Source organism: Labrus bergylta, chromosome 1 (genome assembly GCF_963930695.1).
Source record: "Labrus bergylta chromosome 1, fLabBer1.1, whole genome shotgun sequence".
Taxonomy (NCBI): Eukaryota; Metazoa; Chordata; class Actinopteri; order Labriformes; family Labridae; genus Labrus; species Labrus bergylta.
In genome coordinates this window covers 30019038-30040434 of record NC_089195.1, presented here as the reverse complement: position 1 = coordinate 30040434, position 21397 = coordinate 30019038, and the positions used below count along the sequence as shown (strand labels likewise).

At 44.3% G+C, this 21397-nt stretch overlaps 1 protein-coding gene across 2 annotated transcripts; it reads right to left on the bottom strand.

The window, feature by feature from the left end:
• Window positions 1-476: 476 nt before the first annotated feature.
• polq (polymerase (DNA directed), theta) lies at window positions 477-20726 on the bottom strand. Of its 2 annotated transcripts, none has more exons than XM_065958900.1 (35): window positions 20449-20726; window positions 20174-20273; window positions 19679-20097; window positions 19295-19536; window positions 18621-18797; window positions 17342-17472; window positions 17102-17258; window positions 16911-17022; window positions 15949-16150; window positions 15702-15843; window positions 14755-14901; window positions 14453-14665; window positions 14205-14347; window positions 13927-14116; window positions 12861-13003; window positions 12537-12730; window positions 12217-12341; window positions 11007-11250; window positions 8314-9790; window positions 6662-8222; window positions 6373-6513; window positions 6066-6268; window positions 5196-5403; window positions 4896-5089; window positions 4316-4444; window positions 4060-4234; window positions 3437-3560; window positions 3265-3356; window positions 3084-3166; window positions 2896-2997; window positions 2705-2816; window positions 2241-2365; window positions 1996-2131; window positions 1416-1513; window positions 477-869 (listed from the first exon to the last, which is right to left on the bottom strand). In XM_065958900.1, exons 1-35 carry the CDS (start codon window positions 20505-20507, stop codon window positions 756-758), a joined length of 8214 nt encoding a protein of 2737 aa, XP_065814972.1. In that variant the 5' UTR covers window positions 20508-20726; the 3' UTR covers window positions 477-755. The 2 variants fall into 2 exon arrangements, with proteins under 2 accessions (XP_065814972.1, XP_065814978.1); XM_065958906.1 differs by having other exon boundaries at window positions 3265-3353.
• Between the last annotated feature and the right edge of the window lie 671 nt (window positions 20727-21397).

Below are 21397 nucleotides of genomic sequence, written 5' to 3'. Positions count from 1 at the left end.
GTGTCTTTCTTCTGAGAAATGTAATCAACTGGATCGGAGTTTGTGAGACCTGCCTCCCCCTCCCCTCCCCAGGGGGCGCCACTGGACTTCAGGGGAGGGACAGCATGAGGGGAAAAAAAGATTTGCAGACATTCTGTTTGGTTAGCTAACTTCTGCTTTGTGTGTGGGGGGAAAAAAAAAACATTTTTTTGTTCTTACAGGGGAGGCTCACTCTCCCAGACTTCAAACCCCCCCGACCTCGATCACTGTAATATTCTACACGGCAAAAAAAAAAAGGTGGAAAGAAACACGACGTTCTTAAGTTCAACTCCACACGTAGGCCGTATTTTTGAAAACAGGTTTTTCTGTGCGTTTTGGCCTTTCGTACGCAAACATACTTCCACATTTGATTGGCCACTCTCATCACAGTTTCCTTTCTATTCGATGATGAAATTGTTTCCTTTCAGTAAAAGAGATTCAACATGGAAGAACAAACAGGAACTTGAATATTTATTAAATGTCATGACGTATTAGAAAACGTATAAATACAATATATATCCTCCTTTGCTTTAAAGTTATTTGTGACACTTAGAGAAAAAGATAAATAAATACATTTCATAGTTAAAGTTCAGCTCATGGTGCAGCAAACCGACTGAAGGTTTATTTTACATTTCATTATTCAGGTGTTTTAGAAATTATAAGTGATATTAACATGCGTATCAAACATGAAGCACTACCTGCATGGTATTCTGACACCACTTGTCGACACTTTCAGATTAGATATCTATGTCCTGTAAGTTTCCCCAGCTGGGGCCCACCTTGACTTTGGCCTTGAGCTTCACATACAGTTTCACGGCGGTCTCCATCTCCCTCTTGACGATCTGGGCAACCTGACGGAGAGGGGAAGTCGGTAGAAAACAAAGAAGTCAGCACGCTCCATCTCCTTTAAAGTTTCTATTATCTGGGTAGAGCAGCAGCGGACGCGTTTCAGCACAAAGCCTTCAACAGCGTTACAGACAGTGAGAGGAAACGCGCCTTTTAAACAGGAAGTGTTTCACTGACAAGGTTTTTTTTAACACAAAAGGGGGCTGCCCTCTACAACAGGAAACAGAGCAACACATCAATGCAATAAATACATAGAAAACTCTTTACACTCACTGATTACATGAGAAGAACCTGGACATCATCATAATGCATATTCTATTGGGTATCTTAGTTCTTTGTAAAATACTTGTTTAATAAGTAGACCACTCTTTAGGATATTGAGCCGGTGGTCCGCCTCTCAACTCCATATAAAGGTAACGCCTCCACACACACATTTACAAATACACTAAGAAGAAATATAGTTACTGAGGTGGTAAAAAGACAAAGGATTGTGTGTATACATAAGGTCTTTTTCTTAAAGTGTTTCTGTAATAATCCAATAATCTACACACCTGTATGAGGTCTTCCTCTGTGGTTTCATAAATCAGCTCATCGTGCAGCTGCAGCACAAAGAAGGCTCCTCTAGGGCGACTCCTCCGCACGATGTTGGCTGTATAACGGACATAGACAGATAGATAGATAGATACTTTATTGACCCTGAGGGAAATTCAAATCATCCAGTAGCAGCTACCAAAAACACTCCTGACATGAAACATTTGTGACAACACCCACTGATTCCCCCTCCTGTATGTATATATGAACCCAAGCAAAGATTTAAAGAAACTCCTACATAGTCAGAATTAAACTCATACAATAAAAAATTTGACCTATACCAAGAAATGTACATAACCTGTGCAGGAATAAGAATAGTACGGAGCCCCTGAAGTCCCAAAAAGTAAAAAAAAAAAAAATCTGCGCACACAAGTTATTATCTTGTGTAGAATAGAAACCTGTAAACAATGTAAAAACAACAGTGAAATGAGACCTGTAGACCTACAGCTGCAGACATGTTACATCATAGACTTGACGGGTTGTCTCGTTCTGGTGCAGCGTTTATACAAAGTGTGAAAAACAAAGTGAAGATGAAGTCACCTGAGCTTGTGTGCTGGTGAGAGAGTGGAGCTGCAGGATATGTGTTCCTCAGTCGTTTCTGGATGTTCACTGTGGCCAGTTTCACAATGTCTGCTGCTGATCCCTGAACCGTTGTGTTCACAGCCTGACGCTCTGCCTGTTATGAGAGAGGAGGAGATAAAGACGAGTCCTTAAGTAGGGAATACATTTAAAAATGATACATGTATTTAACATTTGACAGCTTGACACGAATCCCGATGACTTACATGTGCTTTGATGTGCGCGTTAGTGTTAGTGATCCCCGGTAAGTATCTCCGGCGGCCCATTAGAGTCTGAACGAAACCGTTCTTTACACACTTCTTCACAGTTTCTCGAAGGAAAGCATTGATCCCTGAAACACAGGGGAAAAAAAGTTCATTCATTTCGTTTCTTCTCTAAATCTTGATGTTTAGTGGACTTTCATGTGTACAGGTACCCATGCAGTAGGTTTCTCCAGTGCTGCTTTAACAACTTAAAGGTCTTTTAATAATGATGAGTTTAGAGTCAGTTACCATGGTGATCTAGCCTGTTAAAAATAAAGTGAATTTTCCACCATATTGATTATTATTTAACTTTCCCCTCTTAAAGACACTTTCCTTTTTCGCCCTCAAAATCCACCAAGAAAACACTGAAAGTGCACAGAAAATATACATTTAGGCCCCTATCAAAGTAATGATTTAAAGTTGTGTACCTTTGTATCTGGCCTTAAAGCTCTCTATGTAGCAGGCTGCATCATTCTCCTCCACTCCCATCTGCTCCCCCAAAGACTTGGCTCCCATCCCGTAGATGATGCCGTAGCAAATCTGAAAAGACCAAAACATGAACACAGTGTTTGTCCGAACACTGACATAATAATGCATGTCTTGTTCCTCCTTCTCGTACCTGTTTGGCCTGCTGTCTGAGGTTGTCGTTCACAGACTCTGGGTCGATACTTTTCCACTCGGCAGCGATGCAGCGGAACACGTCTGCTCCTCCATTCAGCACCTGGGACAGTTCATCATCTCTTTACATATCACTGATGTTCGATTTTTTTTATTCATGCCTTTTCCCTATTTATCTACACCACAGACCTGTAGGAGGCGCTGGTCCTTGGAGAGGTGAGCCAACACTCTCAACTCCAGCTGGGAATAATCTGCTGCCAATATCATCCCACCTACAGATCAGTACGGTGCACAACGACACAGCTTATTGAGCGGTCTGAGACAGAATCACAGTCAGAAATGGTTATAACCACTCTCTCATAATGGTCACCTGAAAAAGGGACGAATGCATGTCTCATGCTCACAGAGAAGGCCGGGCCTTGTTCTGCACGGCCAGCTGCAGTCACAGAGCGTCTTTTCCTTCTGAAACAAAACAGTAAGAGGTAACCTCACTCTTAAACAACAGAAGCCCGTCATGAGCCCCCTTATTCCCCTGAACCTACTCTGGTTTGGCGTTCATGTGGCGGCTCTCCTGTGAAGGCGGGCTCTCACCCACTACTGTGGCCATTTGGATCTCGAAGTCTTTGGGGACGTTCTGTATGTTGGGCTCAGTGAAGCTCACTCTACCTGACAACAGAAAAGAGACGAGTCACTGCGTGCTGTACGTACACCTTTCACACATCTGGGTCACAACAGTGGACAGATGTTCCAAAGTCATTTTCTCTCTCCATGATTTCTGACTCTATCCACTGTCCTGTCTCTTAAACAAAGTCATAAAAAGCCAAAAAATAAAAACTTAAAACTCAGATTCAAGAACTCAAATGAATCCTCTTCACCTTAGTGGACTTGTGACAATCTGGAAATAAGTTTGTGACAAGTGAAAGAGAAAACTATTTTGTGTATGCATTTAAAAATAAATCTTGTATTAAAGCTGCATGATGTCAACTCTAGTGGACACTGACTGAAAAAATAAATACATTTGAAAATCTCTTTCCTTTGTAAAGTTAACATCTGAACTCAATCTAACTCTGCTTTTTAATAATTCAAGCATGAAAGGAATATTCATACAATTGTACAGAACAATATAATCAACTGAGAATGAACTTTGTGTGTGTGTGTGTTTTACCTGTGGCGGTGTGTGTCTGGGCGATGGGGTATATTCTGTCCATGTTCAGTGTAAGGTGGCGTCGCTTCTCTCTCTGCAGCGGGAAGACCACTTTAGTCAAGGCGTTAGTGATGCGCCTCCACTCCAGAATCACTCCTGGTAACGGGTGCAGTGGGCGGAGCTTCTCCAGAACATCCTGCAGGTATCATTTTGGTTTATTTTGAGACCTCTGACATTTATTCCCTTTTTTTCACTTGCAGCAGCTAAGTAGTTTCACCTTGGTGGTGCTGAACTGCTTCCCAAGTCGTACTCTGCCAGCCCCTCTCCTGGTGTAACCCAGAGTCTTCTTACTCTTTGATCCACTCACGTCGCCGTTTGGAGGAAGATGGAGCTCTAAAAACAACACCTGCAGTCCAACGGTTAAAAAACATGAATTTAAAGCTCCTGTGAGGAACGGTTTGTCTCATTGTGGTGATTTTGGCGCCGCCCTGTGGACAAAGCGGTCTAATCGCTTTGCTGATTTTGTCCTGTACGTGTGTGAGTAATGCTTTTTTTAAACAAGAAACACATCAGTTATCACGAATCTTCCCCTTTTTAAAAAAATGTAAATAAAGGCTGTTTTGGGAGCATGTAGTTAATCACTTTGTCTGACACCTACCCCGACGCTTTGGATTCAGGCATTAAATATAACTTTGTAGAAATGATTCATCTTGCCCCAGATGGTCTTGTTTGCTATTTTAGGTAAAAAAAGAGTCATAAGTATATATTTCAAACTGTTTCATGACCAGCTGAAAATTCCTCACAGGAGCTTTAAGCTACATATAAACATTTCTGGGATAAAGAAGCCGGGGTCCGACCTGCGCGATGTCGTCGATGCTGGTGAGGGAGAATGTGTGTCCAGCCAGGTTATAAGCCTGAGCCTCCAGCGCTGTGAGTTTGGCCTGCATCACATGTTTCTGTCTCTCACACTCCTCCACACTGAAGCCGACGCCATTCAGTTCCAACAGGGCCAAACACACCTGGGAGGGCATCTCGATGCTCCTGAACACATCTGACACACGCAAACAAAAACAAAAAAGCAACAAGTTAAAACATCTTCTCTGATTGTCTTTCCCTCTGAGGAGTTATATGTGCGTTAAGAGGATTTATACTTGTACCCAGCATGCCGTCTTTCTCCAGCAGGCCGGTGAGATGGTTCATGACAGCGAGGACGAGCACACTCTTAGTCGCAGCCCTCAAACGAGGACAGTGTGAGTGTGGGTTCCCGAGTCCGTCCAGCAGGGGTAACTCTTCAGGACAGTAGACGGTCACCATGTTGGGAAGAGTCCTCTCCTCACTGCCGGGGTCCTCCATCCAGCACGCAACCTACGTTTCACATTTAAAAACCCGGTCAGCTGATTTATTATTTTGTTTCTGGCATTTTATCAAAAGGTCTTTTCAGCATATGGAAATGTCCAAAAATTAAAGAATTTAGCATATTGCAGGCTAAAAGACCAATAGCATTAACATGGAAAAACAGTGGTAGGCTGAGTATTACACAATGGTTTATTGAAATGTCTGTTCTTGGCTCTGGGAAAGATAACATATACACTTAAAGACAAACAAGAATTATTTGACGATATCTGGGGCCTATATATTAATTCTTTCAGGATAAAGATCCGTCACATATTTTGAGCTAGGCCGGTAAAGAGTTGGCAATGTCTGTAATTGTGGTCATTTTTGCAGAATATTTGTGATTAACAAATCATCTATGGCAATGCACTCCATTTGGTTATTTTTATTTAATACGGACAGTAATAATTTTAGAACATTTTGTAATTAATTTTTTTTTTTTGTATTATTATATTTTACTTTCCCCCCCTTATTTTATAACTGTGTATATATGTGTATGTGTTTATCTTTTTTTTTTTTTCCTTAGAATTTATTTAATTGTAATTGTGTGTCTTGGAAAAATGTTTAAAACTCAATAAACATATTGTTAAAAAAAAAGAAGAAGGTATTTTCAAATTATTATTTTATTTTTTTACCTTTGGGTCTTCACAGTTTCCCTCCAAACTGATGCCACAGCTAAGGACTAGCGTCTTGTACACCTCGATGATGTCATAAGTGACGACCACGCCCCCCTCCTGACCTTCCCTTGACCTGCTCAGACACGCCTTCACCTTCTCCGCCCTCTCACTAACTGGCAAACCATCATCAAGTGGAGGTGGAGCTAGACTGGCGCTCAAACCTAAGGGGTAACAGATGAGGTTACATGAGGACACTTTTTGTTTTGGAAGGGGAGGGGGGGGGGGGGGGGCTTACAGTGCATGCATACAGGAGAGTGTGATATACCTCTGCTCTGCTCTTGCTGCAGAGATATGTAGTATGCATCTCTGGCTCCCCAGCAGACAGACAGTCCAATCAGCACCAGTCCATCTCTGTCTCTTAATGGAAACCCGTCGACCCTGTGGATCTTCTGATGAGCCGCTGACGCTGCGCAGGAAACACGTGGAGAGGGATGATTTTCATACAACAGTAAGCGACTGTGCTTGCACAACAATGAGGAGTTTGTATGAAGAATCTGTGGGGCAAAGATTAGAGGAACAGTGTGAATCTGAAAACGACTTTTTTGAGCACTGACCTCTCTTGTGTTTCCCTCCTATGCCCCCCTCTGGCTGCTCTCTCTGCTCCCTCTTCTCGCAGGCCAAAGCCAGAGAGAACCGCTCCTTCGTCTTCCACTCGGCGACGAATGTCTCGAAGAGGCGCCTGTCGCTTGCCACGTCTATGATGGAGAAGGCGCCCGGGTTGCCGGAGCAGAGAGCGGCGTCCTGGGACAGCTGCAGAGTGAAACCTTCATCCGTCACAGGTGACTCCCCGTCAGACGGAAGCCTCGGTTGAGGGGAGGACGGAGAAGCTGCGTGTGGTGGAGGGTTGATGAGAGGCAGGGGCTTTGATTTTGAGAGTGGAACAGGTGCAGTCTTTATGTTATTGCCCCGTCTGTCACTCCATGTGGATTCAGGCTGTTTGGATTCTCGATTAGATTCGGCACATTTGGCGGTCGCTGGTTTGCGCGTCGAAGGCGTCGACTGGTTAAGCGGCCGAGTGATCAGAGGGGATTGGACGGACGAGGTGGTCAGTTTCACTCTGGGTGTGACAGGTGCCGTTTCCTGGGTTGGGGGAATGAGATCAGCAGGAGAGCCCAGTCTCTCTGTGACGTCCTCGGTCTCATGTCTTAAGTATATTTCCTCCACAGAGTCTCTCCCGGCAGCTTCGACCTGCACGTTTGGTTTTGCAACTTTCCTGTCCACCCGAGGTAAATCCTGCACTTCTGCCGTTACTGCTTCTTCAATGTGTTTATTACTGGCTGTGTGACCGGCTGTTGTGTGGTTTGAAGGCTGGTCAGACATGCTAGGCCAGCGGTCAAAGATATCTTGTAAACCAGGGCTACAGTAAAGAGTGCTTTCAGGTGCCTTTTTTAAAAGTGCATTATGTGACATCATAGCGCTCGTTTCCTCAACCTCCTTTACCTGCTTCCTGTTTCCTCCCTCTGTCTCCTCTCTGATGTCTACGTTATTATGATTTTGTGCCTTATTATGCTCTTTCAGGACTTGATCATTACTGGCTCTATCCTTGTCCTGCTCGTGTTGAGTTGCAGAATGTGACTGTGCCTGCATGTGACCGGGTTTAGGCCGTGATTCTGACGCCTGTCCTCCAAGCAGGGAACGGTCCACGTTAGGTTTTTCATGACTCCCTTTTTGCTCTTTTCGAGCACTCCCCGTCTGCTTCGGCAGGCTCCGCCTCTCCAGGAAGTGTTGGCCCACGTAGAGCGAGTCGCCCCACTCGGACAGGTTGAAGGAGGACTCGCCCCACTGCATCGCCTCCTGCTCTTCCGCCTCCTGATTGGCCAGAAGCTCGCTGCGTCTGCGCTCCTGGCTTGATGGAACGGGGAACTCCTCTCTGATCTCCTGGCCGGCTGATTCCTCCTCCTCCTCCTCCTCCTCCTCCTCCTCATCTGATTGGTTAAGAATCTGTGGCGGGCTCAGACCAGCCAGCAGAGAGCTGCTGTACAGGCTGTCGAACAGGAAGCTGTTGCTCCTGTTAGCGCTCTCTGATTCTCCCTGATCGACACCGAGGGCCTCATTCTCTTCGGCACCTTCGTCTTTATCTTCAACTACGTCATCGACAGCTGGACCAGGAGAAATCTGTCAACACAAAATCATAGCTTTAGATTTTTCAGATGCAAACTATTGGTACACAAAAGATGTTAAATCAACATGTTAATGGATGACTCACCTGTTGGCTGGTGTTGAGGAGGAGCTCCATCTGGCTGTCTGTGAGAGATATATTAAATCTGGGACATGCATCTACAGGAGCTTCCAACCTCTCCTCGTTTGTGTCTCTTTCAATCTCTACAGCCGCTCCTCCTGTTCCCTCCCCTCTTCTCTTAATCGTCTCTACTTCTTGGATAACACATCTATCGTTTCCGTCTCTGTGTTGGCTCGCCTGCTGAACAATGATCCTTTCCGTCTGAGTGTCCAATTCAAAGCTTTCCCCGAAGCTATCCTCTCCTTTTTTAACGCCTCCCTCGGCGTCTTCCTCTCCATCACTCCCTGCGTACAGCTCAGGAGACGAGAACTTGTCCGCCTCTTTGCCATCTATCCTTCTGCGCTTGGCTTCAGGAGAGAATAAGGGGACTGAAGCAGGAGACGCGGACATGGGAGAATCTACATCTGCATTGGTCGGTGTGGAGACACACAGTGGTTTTTCTGTAGATGTTTGGCCTACAAGCCCTACATTTTGGACACTTGAGGGGTGTGGGTGGGATGTTTGTGCAGCCTCCACGTGATCTTGTATTCTTCTGTCAGTCTGAATAGAGTGGAGGACTTTGCTTAAAGCTCTTGAGTGCTTCAGTCTACCCGGCTGCACAGGTGAGGCAGAAAACCCTGCGCTGCCCTCTCCTCTTGGCGTCACACTGCGTTGCTCTTCCGCTCGGGCCGCCGGAGCTCTGAATCGAGGTGGGGGCATCGGGGAGGGGAGGGGCTGACGAGGTGGTGTTGGTTGAGGTAGAGGGCTGGATAGAATCTCAGCCAGTTCCTGTGTCAGACTCTTTTCAGGAACAGGGTGATCTCCTTTGTGATTCTCAGATCCGGCAGAGTTATTCTCTTTATTCGTCTCCTTTTCTTTTGCCTCTGTTTTCCTTTGCGTTTCTGTTTTTGGATCCTTAGCTTCAGACTCTCTTTCCATTAATTCTTCTTTATTTGTCTCATCTTTCTCCGCTGCTTTGCTTCTTCCCACTTGCACTTCACCGCCCTTTTGTCTGATTTCTGGCTCATCAGACATAAACGTCCCTTCTTCCTGTTTGACTTCTGCCTCAGCTTCTTCTATTTTCCTTTCAGTCGTCCTTTTCTCACGATTTTCATCTTTTGCTACCTCTCCACTTTTACTTTTCTTCGCCTTGTGTTCTCCCCGACGGTCTTTGCTGTCCGCCTGTGCTTCATGAGGGCTGACACTGGACGCGGACGATGAATCAGAGTTCCTGCTGTGTCGGTCACGCGGGCTGTGCACAGCAGGAGCCTCGGGAGGAAGTGACGCTGGGTCCCATTGAATCCCCAGCTGGGCCAGGTCTTCTTGAAGGAGGAGCCTTGCCTCGGACACGATCTCAACAGCTGCTTCCTGTTCGGTCAGGGCGCGACCACCAGCGACCCAGACGCAGCGGAGGCTCCGTCTCTCGGCTGCCTCCATCTCACTCTCATCCACGGCCCGCTTAGAGCTGAGGGAGACAGGTGGTGACAGCGTCAGATCACAGTGTTGTCAAAATGTTGTCTAGTGTGATCTAGAACCATATGATCTCTGTCATTTTAATGATGGACAGTAGTGTTATAGCCAAGAACACACTAACCAAGACCAAGACATACCAGAGACCAGACAAAGACCAAGGCAGGGCGAGCACTCCAACTTTCTTGGATTTATGAACTTTACACAGTTTTCATTGCACACTTTTTGATTCCTTCGCTGATCTGAGATAATAATCGACTAACATGTTAGAGAGTTAACCTGAGAGGCAGCCTCCAGTGTTCAACAACTGCAGAAGATGTGAATCCCCACTCTGTCCCATACTACAACACACATTTCAAAGCAGAAATAAACATGTTTACAAGCCTGGTTCAAAGAACTAAATTGGTATCGATAGCTCATGTCTTTATTGGTCGACACTCTACGGGAGGGGAATTTATTTCTTATTTCTTCAATAATTTGCAGAATCTTGGGCATGGATAAGTTGGCCGACAGGTGGACATGTAGTGGATGTTTGCTCAGCTCAAACTCTGTGCTTGTTTCTAGATTGATCAAAACTTATTTCAAGATATCATTTCCAATACGGCAACCGCCAGTGTTGGCCTTTAAAACGCCACTTCAGAAACCAATGGCTGTTGTCAGTGAGATACGTCCATCTTTCACACAGTCTATGGGTTAACCACACATCACCACAGAGCCCATTACTTGATAAGTAAGAACAGTATGAGGCGGTGACTAATGATCAAAATGATACAGGTCTTTGTCCCGCTGAAATCAAGTTGTGGTTTGCTTTCATGGAATAAAAGCAACATTCATACATATTGAAGAGGTATGCATTAAAACCCTTTCATTCATCAGGGCTACTTTATGAATCTGTAGCCCTGATGAATTAAAGGTTTTTAATACATACCCCTCTGAGTGCCCCAGACCTCTTCAATATGTATGAATGTATTGGTGTTAATGCATTAAACCCTTTGTATTTGTTTTATGAAATAAGGGCAAAGTCGGCTGTTTAAGCTTTTTTTTAAATCACTTAATAAATGTGTCAGCTGACAGTGGGAACAAACCCTCAGCAATTGGTTCTTACCTTGTAGTAGCTTTTGCACCGTTAAGGGCCTCAAATCCTTATTTACCTTAACCCATTATGCATTCATCTTGTACACAAACACACAAGCAAACAAACACAGACACACCTCTTAAACGGCACAGCGTTCCTCAAGGCTTTCTCCACATCAGCGACAGAAGCTCTGGCGAGTTCAGCTACAGTGCAGAGGCCTTGAGCGTACAACGTTCTGGCTCGTGTCGCATTCAGCAGGGAAACTCTGACCAGGTCCACCAGCTCCCTCTGGACTCCGAAGCTCAACCTGGTCTGGTACTGAGACAACAGCAGCTCCATGTTGTGCCAGCCCAGGCGCTTGCAGAACACTGTGACCATACCTGCAGGGACGGGGACGGGGTGAGCATTTAAGGTCTGCTGCAGAACTGTGCATTTGAATAAGAGTTATACCCACATGGAGACAAACACACGGCCCTCAGAAACCCTCTCAGAGTAACTTGATGCAGGAAACATTTGCACTCTAGAATGATTGATACATGGCTCTTAAAGAAGCATGCACGGGATGAAACACCAGCTAATGGAAGTCCAGGCTGTTTATCCATCAGTCTAGAGTGCTTCTGCTTCTTGCATCATGTTACTTTACCTGTAACAGCCCTACCTTTGGATTGTCAAGTCTTGTGTAGAATTCTATGGTACGCTGCTCGCCCGTAACATTATGACCCACCTGTGCAGCTTAATGCAATCTAATCTGTCAGCTCTACCATAAATTCTACTTTGAAGAAGCTTCTACATTTTCATTTTATCTTGACAAGGTCAGATAGGTGATCACTGCACTTTATATCTATAAATTAAGTCATAGTGGGTGGTGGTGCAGGTGTACTGGGGTGCATTATTTTGAAAGGTGTTTTAAAAATGTTTTGCTCCCCACGACTTCAATAATCTTGTAATTTATTTTTTATTTAACCAGGAAAGAAACTCACTGAGATGAAAAATCTCTTTTTCAAGAGTGTCCTGGTCAATACAGGCAGCAGCACACAGCTGTGTGGATTTCATTATGCAGGAAAGGAATTTTATTTTAAGGAGCATTTTTATTTATAAAAAACAATTGTCACAAAAACACTGTTTATTTTATGTATTTTCACAAAAGTACCTCGGTGACATTTGGCAAAAAAATCTAGATATATACATTGTGTACCGCCATTCAGCTCAAAAATATTGAGATATGATTTGTGGTCCATAGATCAGCCCGAGTAGAACTAATGTATTGGATTGCATTAGATTGCATAATGGTCATAATGTTGTGGCTGCTAGTGTTTTTTCATTCTGCAGTGTAACATGAAACCTACCTGCATATGTAGAGGCAGACTGCTGGAGAGACTGTAACTGACCACGATTGCAGTTGTATTTGGACGCCACTGTTGCGAGAGGCACCTCGTTCACCAGATCCTGTAGCACAAGTGTGGTGAAAAACCTGGGAGGAGACAACAAAACAGACGTCCCAGGTGATCAGAAACACACTGGAAGCTGTTTCTGTTTGGATCAATCCTTTAACAGTCATTTCTCTTGGTAACAATGTTGGGAGGCGATAGGAAAAGGCAGAATAAAGAAATAAAAAGCAGTTGGTACAAAATAAATATACTCGTCATTGTAAAAACATGTTCGTTACCTTTTATGGACAGCCATCTGTCTGCGCTGCTTCTCTGTCTTGGCTACAAGTTTGCCGCTGACTGATCGGGCGAGAAAACCTTCCTGAACGCCCACCAGCTCTGCCACCCTCTTCATGGATGACGACAGCTGTTCCCACAGACGGAAGAACTGATACCAGTCTATGGTGGTCCACTCTGCGTACAACGGCGTTATCTGAGGAGCATTGAGGCATGATTTTGAGTTTGATTTTTTTTTTTAGCTCAAAACTTGAATTTAAGTTTTTAATTTATATCATGAATGTATTGTTTGAGGGTTCAGGAACGATGGTAATTGCATTAAGTACCAGGTATAATATGTGCAAGTCGTTTTCCAAAACAAAGCCCTTCATGGCTCGCTGGAGATCCGCAAATATTCCCAGAGCCTCAGGAGGGGAGAGGGACGATGAAAGAGTGGCAGCACCCAGCTGGGTTGGACAGTAGCGCTCCTCTAGATATTTAAAGACACACACAAAAAAAGAAATCACATCAGCCCAGAATCCAAATAACTTTACATATCCCAGAAAGGCAATTCATTTTCTCAACCATCTATCCAGTACATCCATGCATTCTTTTTTTTTCATCTTATAAAAAGGTCAGGTCACTGTTGCAGCAGGCTAAGCAAGTAGACCCAGACATCCCTCTCCCTTGCAGTTTTTCAAGCACTTCACAGCCAGATTGGATATTCAATCCCTCCAGCAAGTTCTGGGTCTACTCTGGGTTTACTCGCAGTTTGACGTGCCCAGAAAACCTTCAAAGGGATGCTTCCAGGAGGCGTCCTTATCAAATGCCCGAATAACCTCGGCTGGCTCCTTTTGATGGGAAGGAGTAGCAGGTCTACTCCGAACTCCCTGACTTTTGTCCAGCCACCCTTTGGAGGAAGCTCATTTCAGCTTCTTGTATCCCCGCTCTCATTCCTACCCAACGCTCATGACCTTAGGTGGGGGATGGGAAAATACATCAGCTGGTAAATCGAAAGCTTTGCCATTAGGCTCAGAACCTTCTTCACCATGACCGTCTGGTTACAACAAGCACATTACTGTCAATCTCAAGATCCATCTGGAGGAAGCAATCCACCGTTTCCCATCAGTGAGCCATCGCCTCAGACTTGGAGATGCTGACCCGCTTTTTCACAACCAAACCAAACTGTATACATTAAGAAATAAATCTAAAATAAAATCAGCACAAACAGTAAACAGCAATCAGACATCAATGTGTCAGAGACACTGGATCAATTTGTCACAGCAAAGGTGGCAAATCTTTGGTTTGTACACTTTATAATGCTGAGGAAAGAATACAGAAAATTCCTGCTCTTGTTTCATAAAATGTCAAAAGATGCTCATTGAAGATGAAGAAGAGCACAATTGGCCGTACCTTGTTCTTCTCTCTGGATGCTGATGAATTCATTCTCCATCAGCCATTCCACGCAGGCCTCAATAGCTCCTTTACTGGTCTCTTCATTTGAGTCTTTCTCGCTGTCACTTTTCATGCTGGCAGCCAGTAGAGAGCAGGAAGCGTACAAAGTCACGTCCTGTGGAGTGCTGGCTACTCCTCCGACGATAATCTGCAAGTAGGTATTCATCATGATGTTTTTACTTTACTTTCTTAAGTCTTTTTCATGTGTGCTCGGGTCATTGAGTTTTCAGGCTTACTTCTAGGATGGCTCTCAGCATGCTGGTGGTGACTCCCTCTCCCTCCCTTCTCACCAAGCAGCTGCTGATTGGCTTAAGGGAACCTGTAAGGAGACTAACGCCTTTCTGCCGCTCTGCCTCCTTACACACCAGCACACTCTCACCTGGAAGAGATCAAAACGCACAATGTGTTTTCCTTTGATAAACTTATTAACTTATAATCAGGTTCTTGTGTTTTTACGTTTTTTTTGTCCAAACTCCCTCCATACCTATCGTGTCCACTCCCTTCCTCCCAGCTCGTCCGGCCATCTGTTTGTATGTGAGTGGGTCCAGCAGGCGTCCGTTGAAGGTGGGTGTTCGAATGATGACCCTTCGAGCGGGGAGGTTGACCCCTGAGGAGAGGGTGGAGGTGGCGGCCAGGACTCTGAGCATGCCCTGTCGAAAAGCTCCCTCCAGCACATCCCGCTCATCAAACGTCAAACCTGCAGAATCAAGATGTTTCTCATTTTATGAACGGGTCACCCTTCACTGGAGTTTGTTATTGTAAACAGGTTGTGTAAAGTGGGTTCACCTGCGTGGTGGAAGGCCACCCCCCATGGCACAGTTCGCTGGAGGATGGGGTCTAAACCAGCTGGAGTTCGTCTCAGCTGGGCGATAACATCCACCAGTCCCTCCTGATCCAGACTTACAGGCTCAGGCGCTGCTTCACCCTGCCGATCTGGAAGCAGGAGACCACAGTTTGAATACATTTCAGCCCCAATTCTAATCTCCAGTTTTGGAATCATGGACCCGTAAAGGCTTTGATGTCGACTTTTCAAAGTAAAATTCTGCCCTTTTACTGAGTCCACACAATCTGCAGACTTTCCTGTGCAACTTGCAGATAGTTTGAGCTACATTTTTGATATATACAGCCAGAGATGTTCTGATACCAGTAATGACACCACGATCAGTATCTGCCCTTGTAAAGGCTTTGGAACTGACGTTTTAAAGAAAAAACCCTGCTCTCCCATGAATCCACACATCTTCAGAATTTCTTGTGGAACTTGCTCAAAGGTCAGGAATCTTTTTTTTTTTTTTTTTTATACTGCCCAAGTTGTTCCAATACCATTACCAGTATACCAATACCAAAGACAGTATCGGCACAAAATTGATGAAGCCGTGCATGGGTGGTATAGACAATAAATCTGATGAGAAGTTAACTTGTAAGTGACAGCATTGGACTTCTCAACTGCACATAGTAGCTGGATCCAAAGGCAACTGGACTTGGTTGAAGATTTTGAAGACGTGTCACCTCCCCTTTGAAAGGCTTCTTTTAGTACTGCAGTTCTTGAAAATGCTTCGATTTAACATTAAGGTTATTAAGCCCCTGAGTTCAACTTGACTCTCAAACCAAAGGCCATCCTAAAAATCCACAATGCTGCACAAAACAAGAACAAGGTAGTTTGACTTCTTCACACTATCAAAAGCAGCATGCATAAAGGCTAAATGATTATTAAAGGATATTTAAATCCAAGTTACCCATATGTCTGAGGTTGTAGAACTCTCTGGCGATGCTGTCCACCAGTTTCTCACACCAGTTCTTTGAAGGGCAGAACAGCAGCACAGAGCGTCTCTCTCTCACCGTCTCATAGCACAGGCTAACGATGTGGTCACCATCCCCCTGAATGAATGTGAAACATGGAAACAAACAGCGCGTCAATGGTCTCATGAGACGAGACACCCTCATGACAGCACACGCTTTGCATCGGAAACTAGATTCCATTACCTTAACGTGGAGCACAGGCGTGAACTGCCGCACCACAGAGAGGCTCCTGTCGTAGATGTTGCAGCCCACCTTGAGGTGCTCCTGCAGGGGTACGGGTCTGTAGTCTGTCTGGTAGAGCTCTGCGCCTAACCAGCTGGCCAGGAGGGAGAGGTTGGGCAAGGTGGCGCTCATACCTATGATCTGTACGCCCTCAGAGAGTGACCTACGGAGAGAGAGTGGATTCACTCAGTCATACATGTGGCAGAACACACTCTAGTTATTACATAAGACCTATCTGTTGTTATTTAAGTGTTCTTTATGTACGTCTTCCTCTCTGTTTGTGTGGTTGTCTCTCATTATGTGTGCTATTTTACAATCAAATATGGGGTTTCGATGTTTGGAAAATCACATTCTGTTTGTTATCTTACACAGTTACTGTTTTCCCACTGGCAGAAATTGCAAAAGTGGAGCTGAGAATACAGCCGAATTATTCACTCTGTCTTCCCCCGGAGTTTCTCCTGCCAGACCACTAGTATTTTTTTCCGCAGCAAGTCCGAGTGGGCTGATGTGAGAACACCGCAGGATATTCCCCGGAGAATTCACCTCGAGCCAATAGGAGGGGGAGTGACGTTTCTATCCTGGGACCGCTGCACGGTGCATAGTGTTGTTCTCCGCTCTTTTTTGAGAGAACCCCCCGCCCCCCTCCCCTCCCGTCTGACAGTGATAGTCTCCAGCTGTGAGGAGCATATGTGAACAGCCAGGTCTGGAAAATCTCTGGAGCAGTCCTCGATATTATCCTGAGTGCCTATGTGAAAACTGGCTAGTGTCTCAACCTTTTTTTTTTTTTTGAGACAGGGTTGTGATATAACAAAGAGAACGGTCTAAAACTGAGCGATGTGCAAAGTGCCAAGAGATGACTTTTGTTGTGTTGTGTTGTGATGCTACAGTATATTCGATATATTCATTGATAAATGGACACTAACCCGCTTGTGTTCTGCTTCTGTGCAACGAAGCGGATTTTGGTCAAGAGCAGTTCCAGTAGGTATCCTCTCCCAGAATCTCCGACCATATGCAACTCATCCACGACCACCACACCTGGTAAAACACACATTACAAACGACTTTAACCTATCATTCATACTCAATAAAACACAATCATATTTCTGGTATATTACCTAGCAGACCCAGACTGTCCTCTTCAATCAGTCTGTTTATGAGAGAATTGGCCTTTTCGATGGTGCAAACAGCCACATCCAGAGCTTTGAAGCCTCCTGCAGCCGAGGTGCTGCCCATGTATCCCTCCACTCGGACTCCCGCCTCTTCAAATACACTCTACAAAAACCCAGAGGTACACACCTGTTATCAGACTGAGACGGATAACGTGTACGTTTTTTTATGTCCACCTTTTATGTCACCTGAAGGTAGTGCATCTTCTCTTTGGCCACGGAGACAAACGGCAGAATAAAGAGAGCTTTCCTTTTGGTCTCCAACACACGTTTCAGCATCAGCAGCTCTGACACCAGAGTTTTTCCAGCACTAGTGGGGGCTGAACACAAAGGCATCATAAGACGAGAAAAAAAGGTTACCCACCCCTGTGAGCTGCCTTGTAGAGTAAGATTACCTCTATACTTTTCCATACACCATGTTTTAATATGATACAATCTGTTGCTCTAACGACAGATAGTATGGAAAAGTACTGAAGCCTTGAAAGAAATTCAGACCTTCAGTCATATTTTCAACCAAAAGCTGAGTGAAAGAAAGAGAGAGAGAGTACTGTCTTCATTTCACAAATACATTGGCAACATTGAATATTGAAATGTTGCCAGTGTATTTGTGCAATTAAGACAGAATGCAGAAGTTTGCCTGCATTTGTTTTGGTAATTAAAAATAAGAAATTGCCCAATATATTGGTTGCTTAGGACCTGTCGTTTTTTCAGAATCAGAATCGGGGTTTATTGCCAAGTACATTTACACATTTGACTTGGTGTATTGGTGCTAAACAATTAACAAGGAAATAACGCAAAACTAGCAACAACTTAAATAGTACAGCATAAGAAGCCAGTGTTTCCCCTACCATTATATTGGGAGGGCGGCCCACCCCCCTAACGCCCCCCCTGGAGGTTAAGTAAGATTTATTTTGGGGCTTTTTGGGCCTATATTGTAGGGATAGGATAGTGGATAGAGTCAGAAATCAAGGAAAAAAGTCATTTAAGGATACCTTTCCAATAGAAAAGGACATCTGTCATTAAAAGTAACACATGAACACCAAGATTCCTATAAACATAAACAGTGTTTGTGTCGGCATGTCGGCTTGTCCCCACCCCCCCAACGCTGTAAACCTAGGGGAAACACTGGAAGCTATTACAATATATAAAATAGAATTTAAAAATGTAAAATATAAGATATAAAAAACAAAAATAAACAATAAAAAACACAAAATGTACAAAATGCGCAATGTGGGAGCTGTGCGGTAAAAAAATAAAAGTAAGACAGTGGATAAAGTCAGAAACCAGGGAGAGAGATATATGGGGCGTGACCTGACCGCTTGGCCATGAGTGCCCCAGGACATGTAGCTTTTGTTGCTGAGTTATTGAAACAGGTATCAACATCATTTGATTTTTACTGGAATCCTATCCAAGTTTCAAAATCTGATATCATGACAATCCTATCGTAGAGTGATGTGCAGTCTCCTACCAGAGTACACCAGGTTTCCTCCCTGCAGCACCTGTCCCACAGAGAGGCACTGAGCCTGCCACTCGAACATGTGAGTCACTCCGTGTTTGTGGTAGCGCTCCAGGATGGGTTTTGGTAAACCCCAGCTGGAGAGCAGCAGCTTCTCAGCTTGTCCCGCAGGAGCATGCAAGGCAATGCCTAAAGTCGAGCGGAAAAGAAACGTGACACGAGTATGAGGATTATTTTCAAACATCAGATACACAATCAAGTGTCATTTATGTATTTAATTATTTACAAAAATCTGGAGAAATATTCAACAATAGAGGAAATCTGGACAACCAAGTCGACAAAGTGGGCAACTGGTGTTCACAGAATTTCATAATTTTATAAGTTTAACTACTTCAACATCATGTAGAGCACTTTGAACTGTAATATTCTCTCATGTCTCGTTGGTGGGGATGGCCTGCTGTTTGCTTTGGACACATTGTTTTTCTTTTTTTTTCTACATTTGAAATAAAAACTTCAAATCAAATTAAAAATAGCATAAAAAAAACTGCAATGGCAGAAAAAGATCTCCCTTAAGGACAGGTTTAATCAATCAATTTTTATTTGTATAGCGTCATCTCATAACAAGTGTTATCTCGAGACACTTTACAAAAAAACAAAAAGTTTAATGACTGATGAGATGACTCCACCTGGCTGAGGTAACGTATCAGTCAGAGTGCTGAGGTCTAACCCGCTGGGGACCGTGAGCACGGAGACCGACTCGTTCTGGATGGACTGCTGCAGTTTGGCCTTCTTCATGGCCGCTGCGAGGCGGGTGGGGCTGAATAAGATGTAGTCCCTGGATACTTCCAGAGGTGGATCGGCATTCACGTTCGCTCCACGTTCGCCGTCGCTGCGAGGAGAGCTTCTTCTTCTGGATGTTACCGTCTGCCTATTGAAAGGCATAAAGTAAGAAAAAACATTTGTTAACAGAAGAAAACTGTCCATAAATCCATTTGTACAGGGCTAACATTATTTAAAAACACTCGTAATAATTTCAACAGTTAAAAACTGATGTGCCGGTGAAGCCTCACTTGGATGAAATGCCTTCTCGCTGATCAGTTTTTATTTCTGGATGAGATCCCCCAGAGTCCTCGCTGAAGAGAAGCCTCTGAGCCAGGTCTTTACAGTCATCTCTCCATCCTGGTCTGCCGCGCTCACAGACTGCCTCCAGGGTGCTGAGGGCTCTGTGGGGTCCTGAGGGCTGAGGGGCTCTGTCGCTCGCCCTTTTATCGCCTGAAACTGGTGCAAGAGGCCGCGGCAGGGCAAAGACAGATGATGATGATGACGACGATGCTGCTGCTGCCGGCTCTTCCTTCTCATCCCTCTCCACTGCTGATGGGCGAGCACGCTTAGCGACGGGCTTCGGCTGGTCTGCAGCTTCCAACACCTGCAGCATCTCTTCATCCAGAGCCAATGTGGATTCTCCCAGTGGGAAAACGGCTCCTCCGCCCTGCAGTGAAAGTCAAACGAGTCATCTGAGAAAGAAGGCTTGAGACAAATCCTGAACTAATCGCTGTCACACTCACCATGAGGCCCGTGTTCTCTGATCTGTTTGTTCTGTCAGACAGACACCTAGTTTCATGACACGGTCTGTCTCCGTCCGCTGGCTCATCAGGAGCTTGGAAGCTGTGGTTAGAAAGATGTATGCTCACATGAGGATGGACAGAAATGGAAATACACACACACATAAAGACATGTGACAATGAATGACAGATGTTGCTAAGCAACCACGTGAATCCGGCAATAAGCATCCTTAAATGATTCACATTAAGTATGAAATTAAACTGTGATGTAACCTCACCTTGGTTTCTTCTTCACCTGATGCTGTCCCATGTAGCTTTTCTTCTTCGCGGTGTTCATATTGAACAAGTGTTAAACTCGTGTGTGTGTAGGTTTGATTGGGCATGACATCAGTCGGATTCTTGACACGCGTTTACAAACAAAACTCTAAAGATGAGGAACAAAGGAGAGGCCACGAAAACACGCGTGGACAGAGTACACGTTGTTATGAGTACAAAGTGTAAACATGTTTCATGTTTCTGTAAGGCAGAAACAAGTCAAAAAGGCCGCCGAAGCGCTGCCCCGGTGCTCCACAAAAACAGTCCGATGTTAACAAAAGCCCCGATTGAACAGTTCCTCTTGCCCTGTCGTCTTTGCGACTTATTCTATCAGTCTTTACTTTCATATTTACAGTTATCCTCAGCTACACGACATATTAAAAACGTATATTATCATGTACATACACTCATTAAGTCATTGAGAATATTACTTTATAGTTATATCATTCAAAATTCCTCACATCCTCAATGCTCATTTTCTTGTGGCTTTTTTTTTTTATCAGATCCCTTCCATAGTTTAAATGTTATCAATTATTACCACATATTATGTAAAAAATAATATTCATTTTAATACTAAGAAATTTGAAACTTCACTTCTGCAACCCAACTGGAGACATTCATCTTCCTCCAGAGCCAGTTCATGTATATAACTTTAGTATATATATTTTTCTGTTAATAGATCCGTAGAAAGCTGGACATTGTTGCAATATTTTTTTACAACAAAATAAGGGGAAGGGGGATAGAAAATGTCCTGCTTTGAAGGGAAACAACATCTTACTGAAACTTACAAGGCCCCTGAAGGCTAAGGTAAATTTGATAGTCAGTGCACACGGATATGCAAGTTTACAAATCTGTGGGCAAAGTTCAGGAAAAATGAACACACTGATATGTAAACTGTGGAAACTGTGGGAA

Bases quoted from the DNA above. Each gene is read 5' to 3' on its own strand.
- polq (XM_065958900.1), bottom strand. From the start codon at position 20,507: ATGAACACCGCGAAGAAGAAAAGCTACATGGGACAGCATCAGGTGAAG. The intron at 12,342-12,536 runs GTAACGAACATG...GTCTCCTCCCAG, and splicing joins CAGATGGCTGTCCATAAAAG to GTTTTTCACCACACTTGTGC. The intron at 8,223-8,313 runs GTGAGTCATCCA...TTGTGTTGACAG, and splicing joins TCCTCAACACCAGCCAACAG to ATTTCTCCTGGTCCAGCTGT.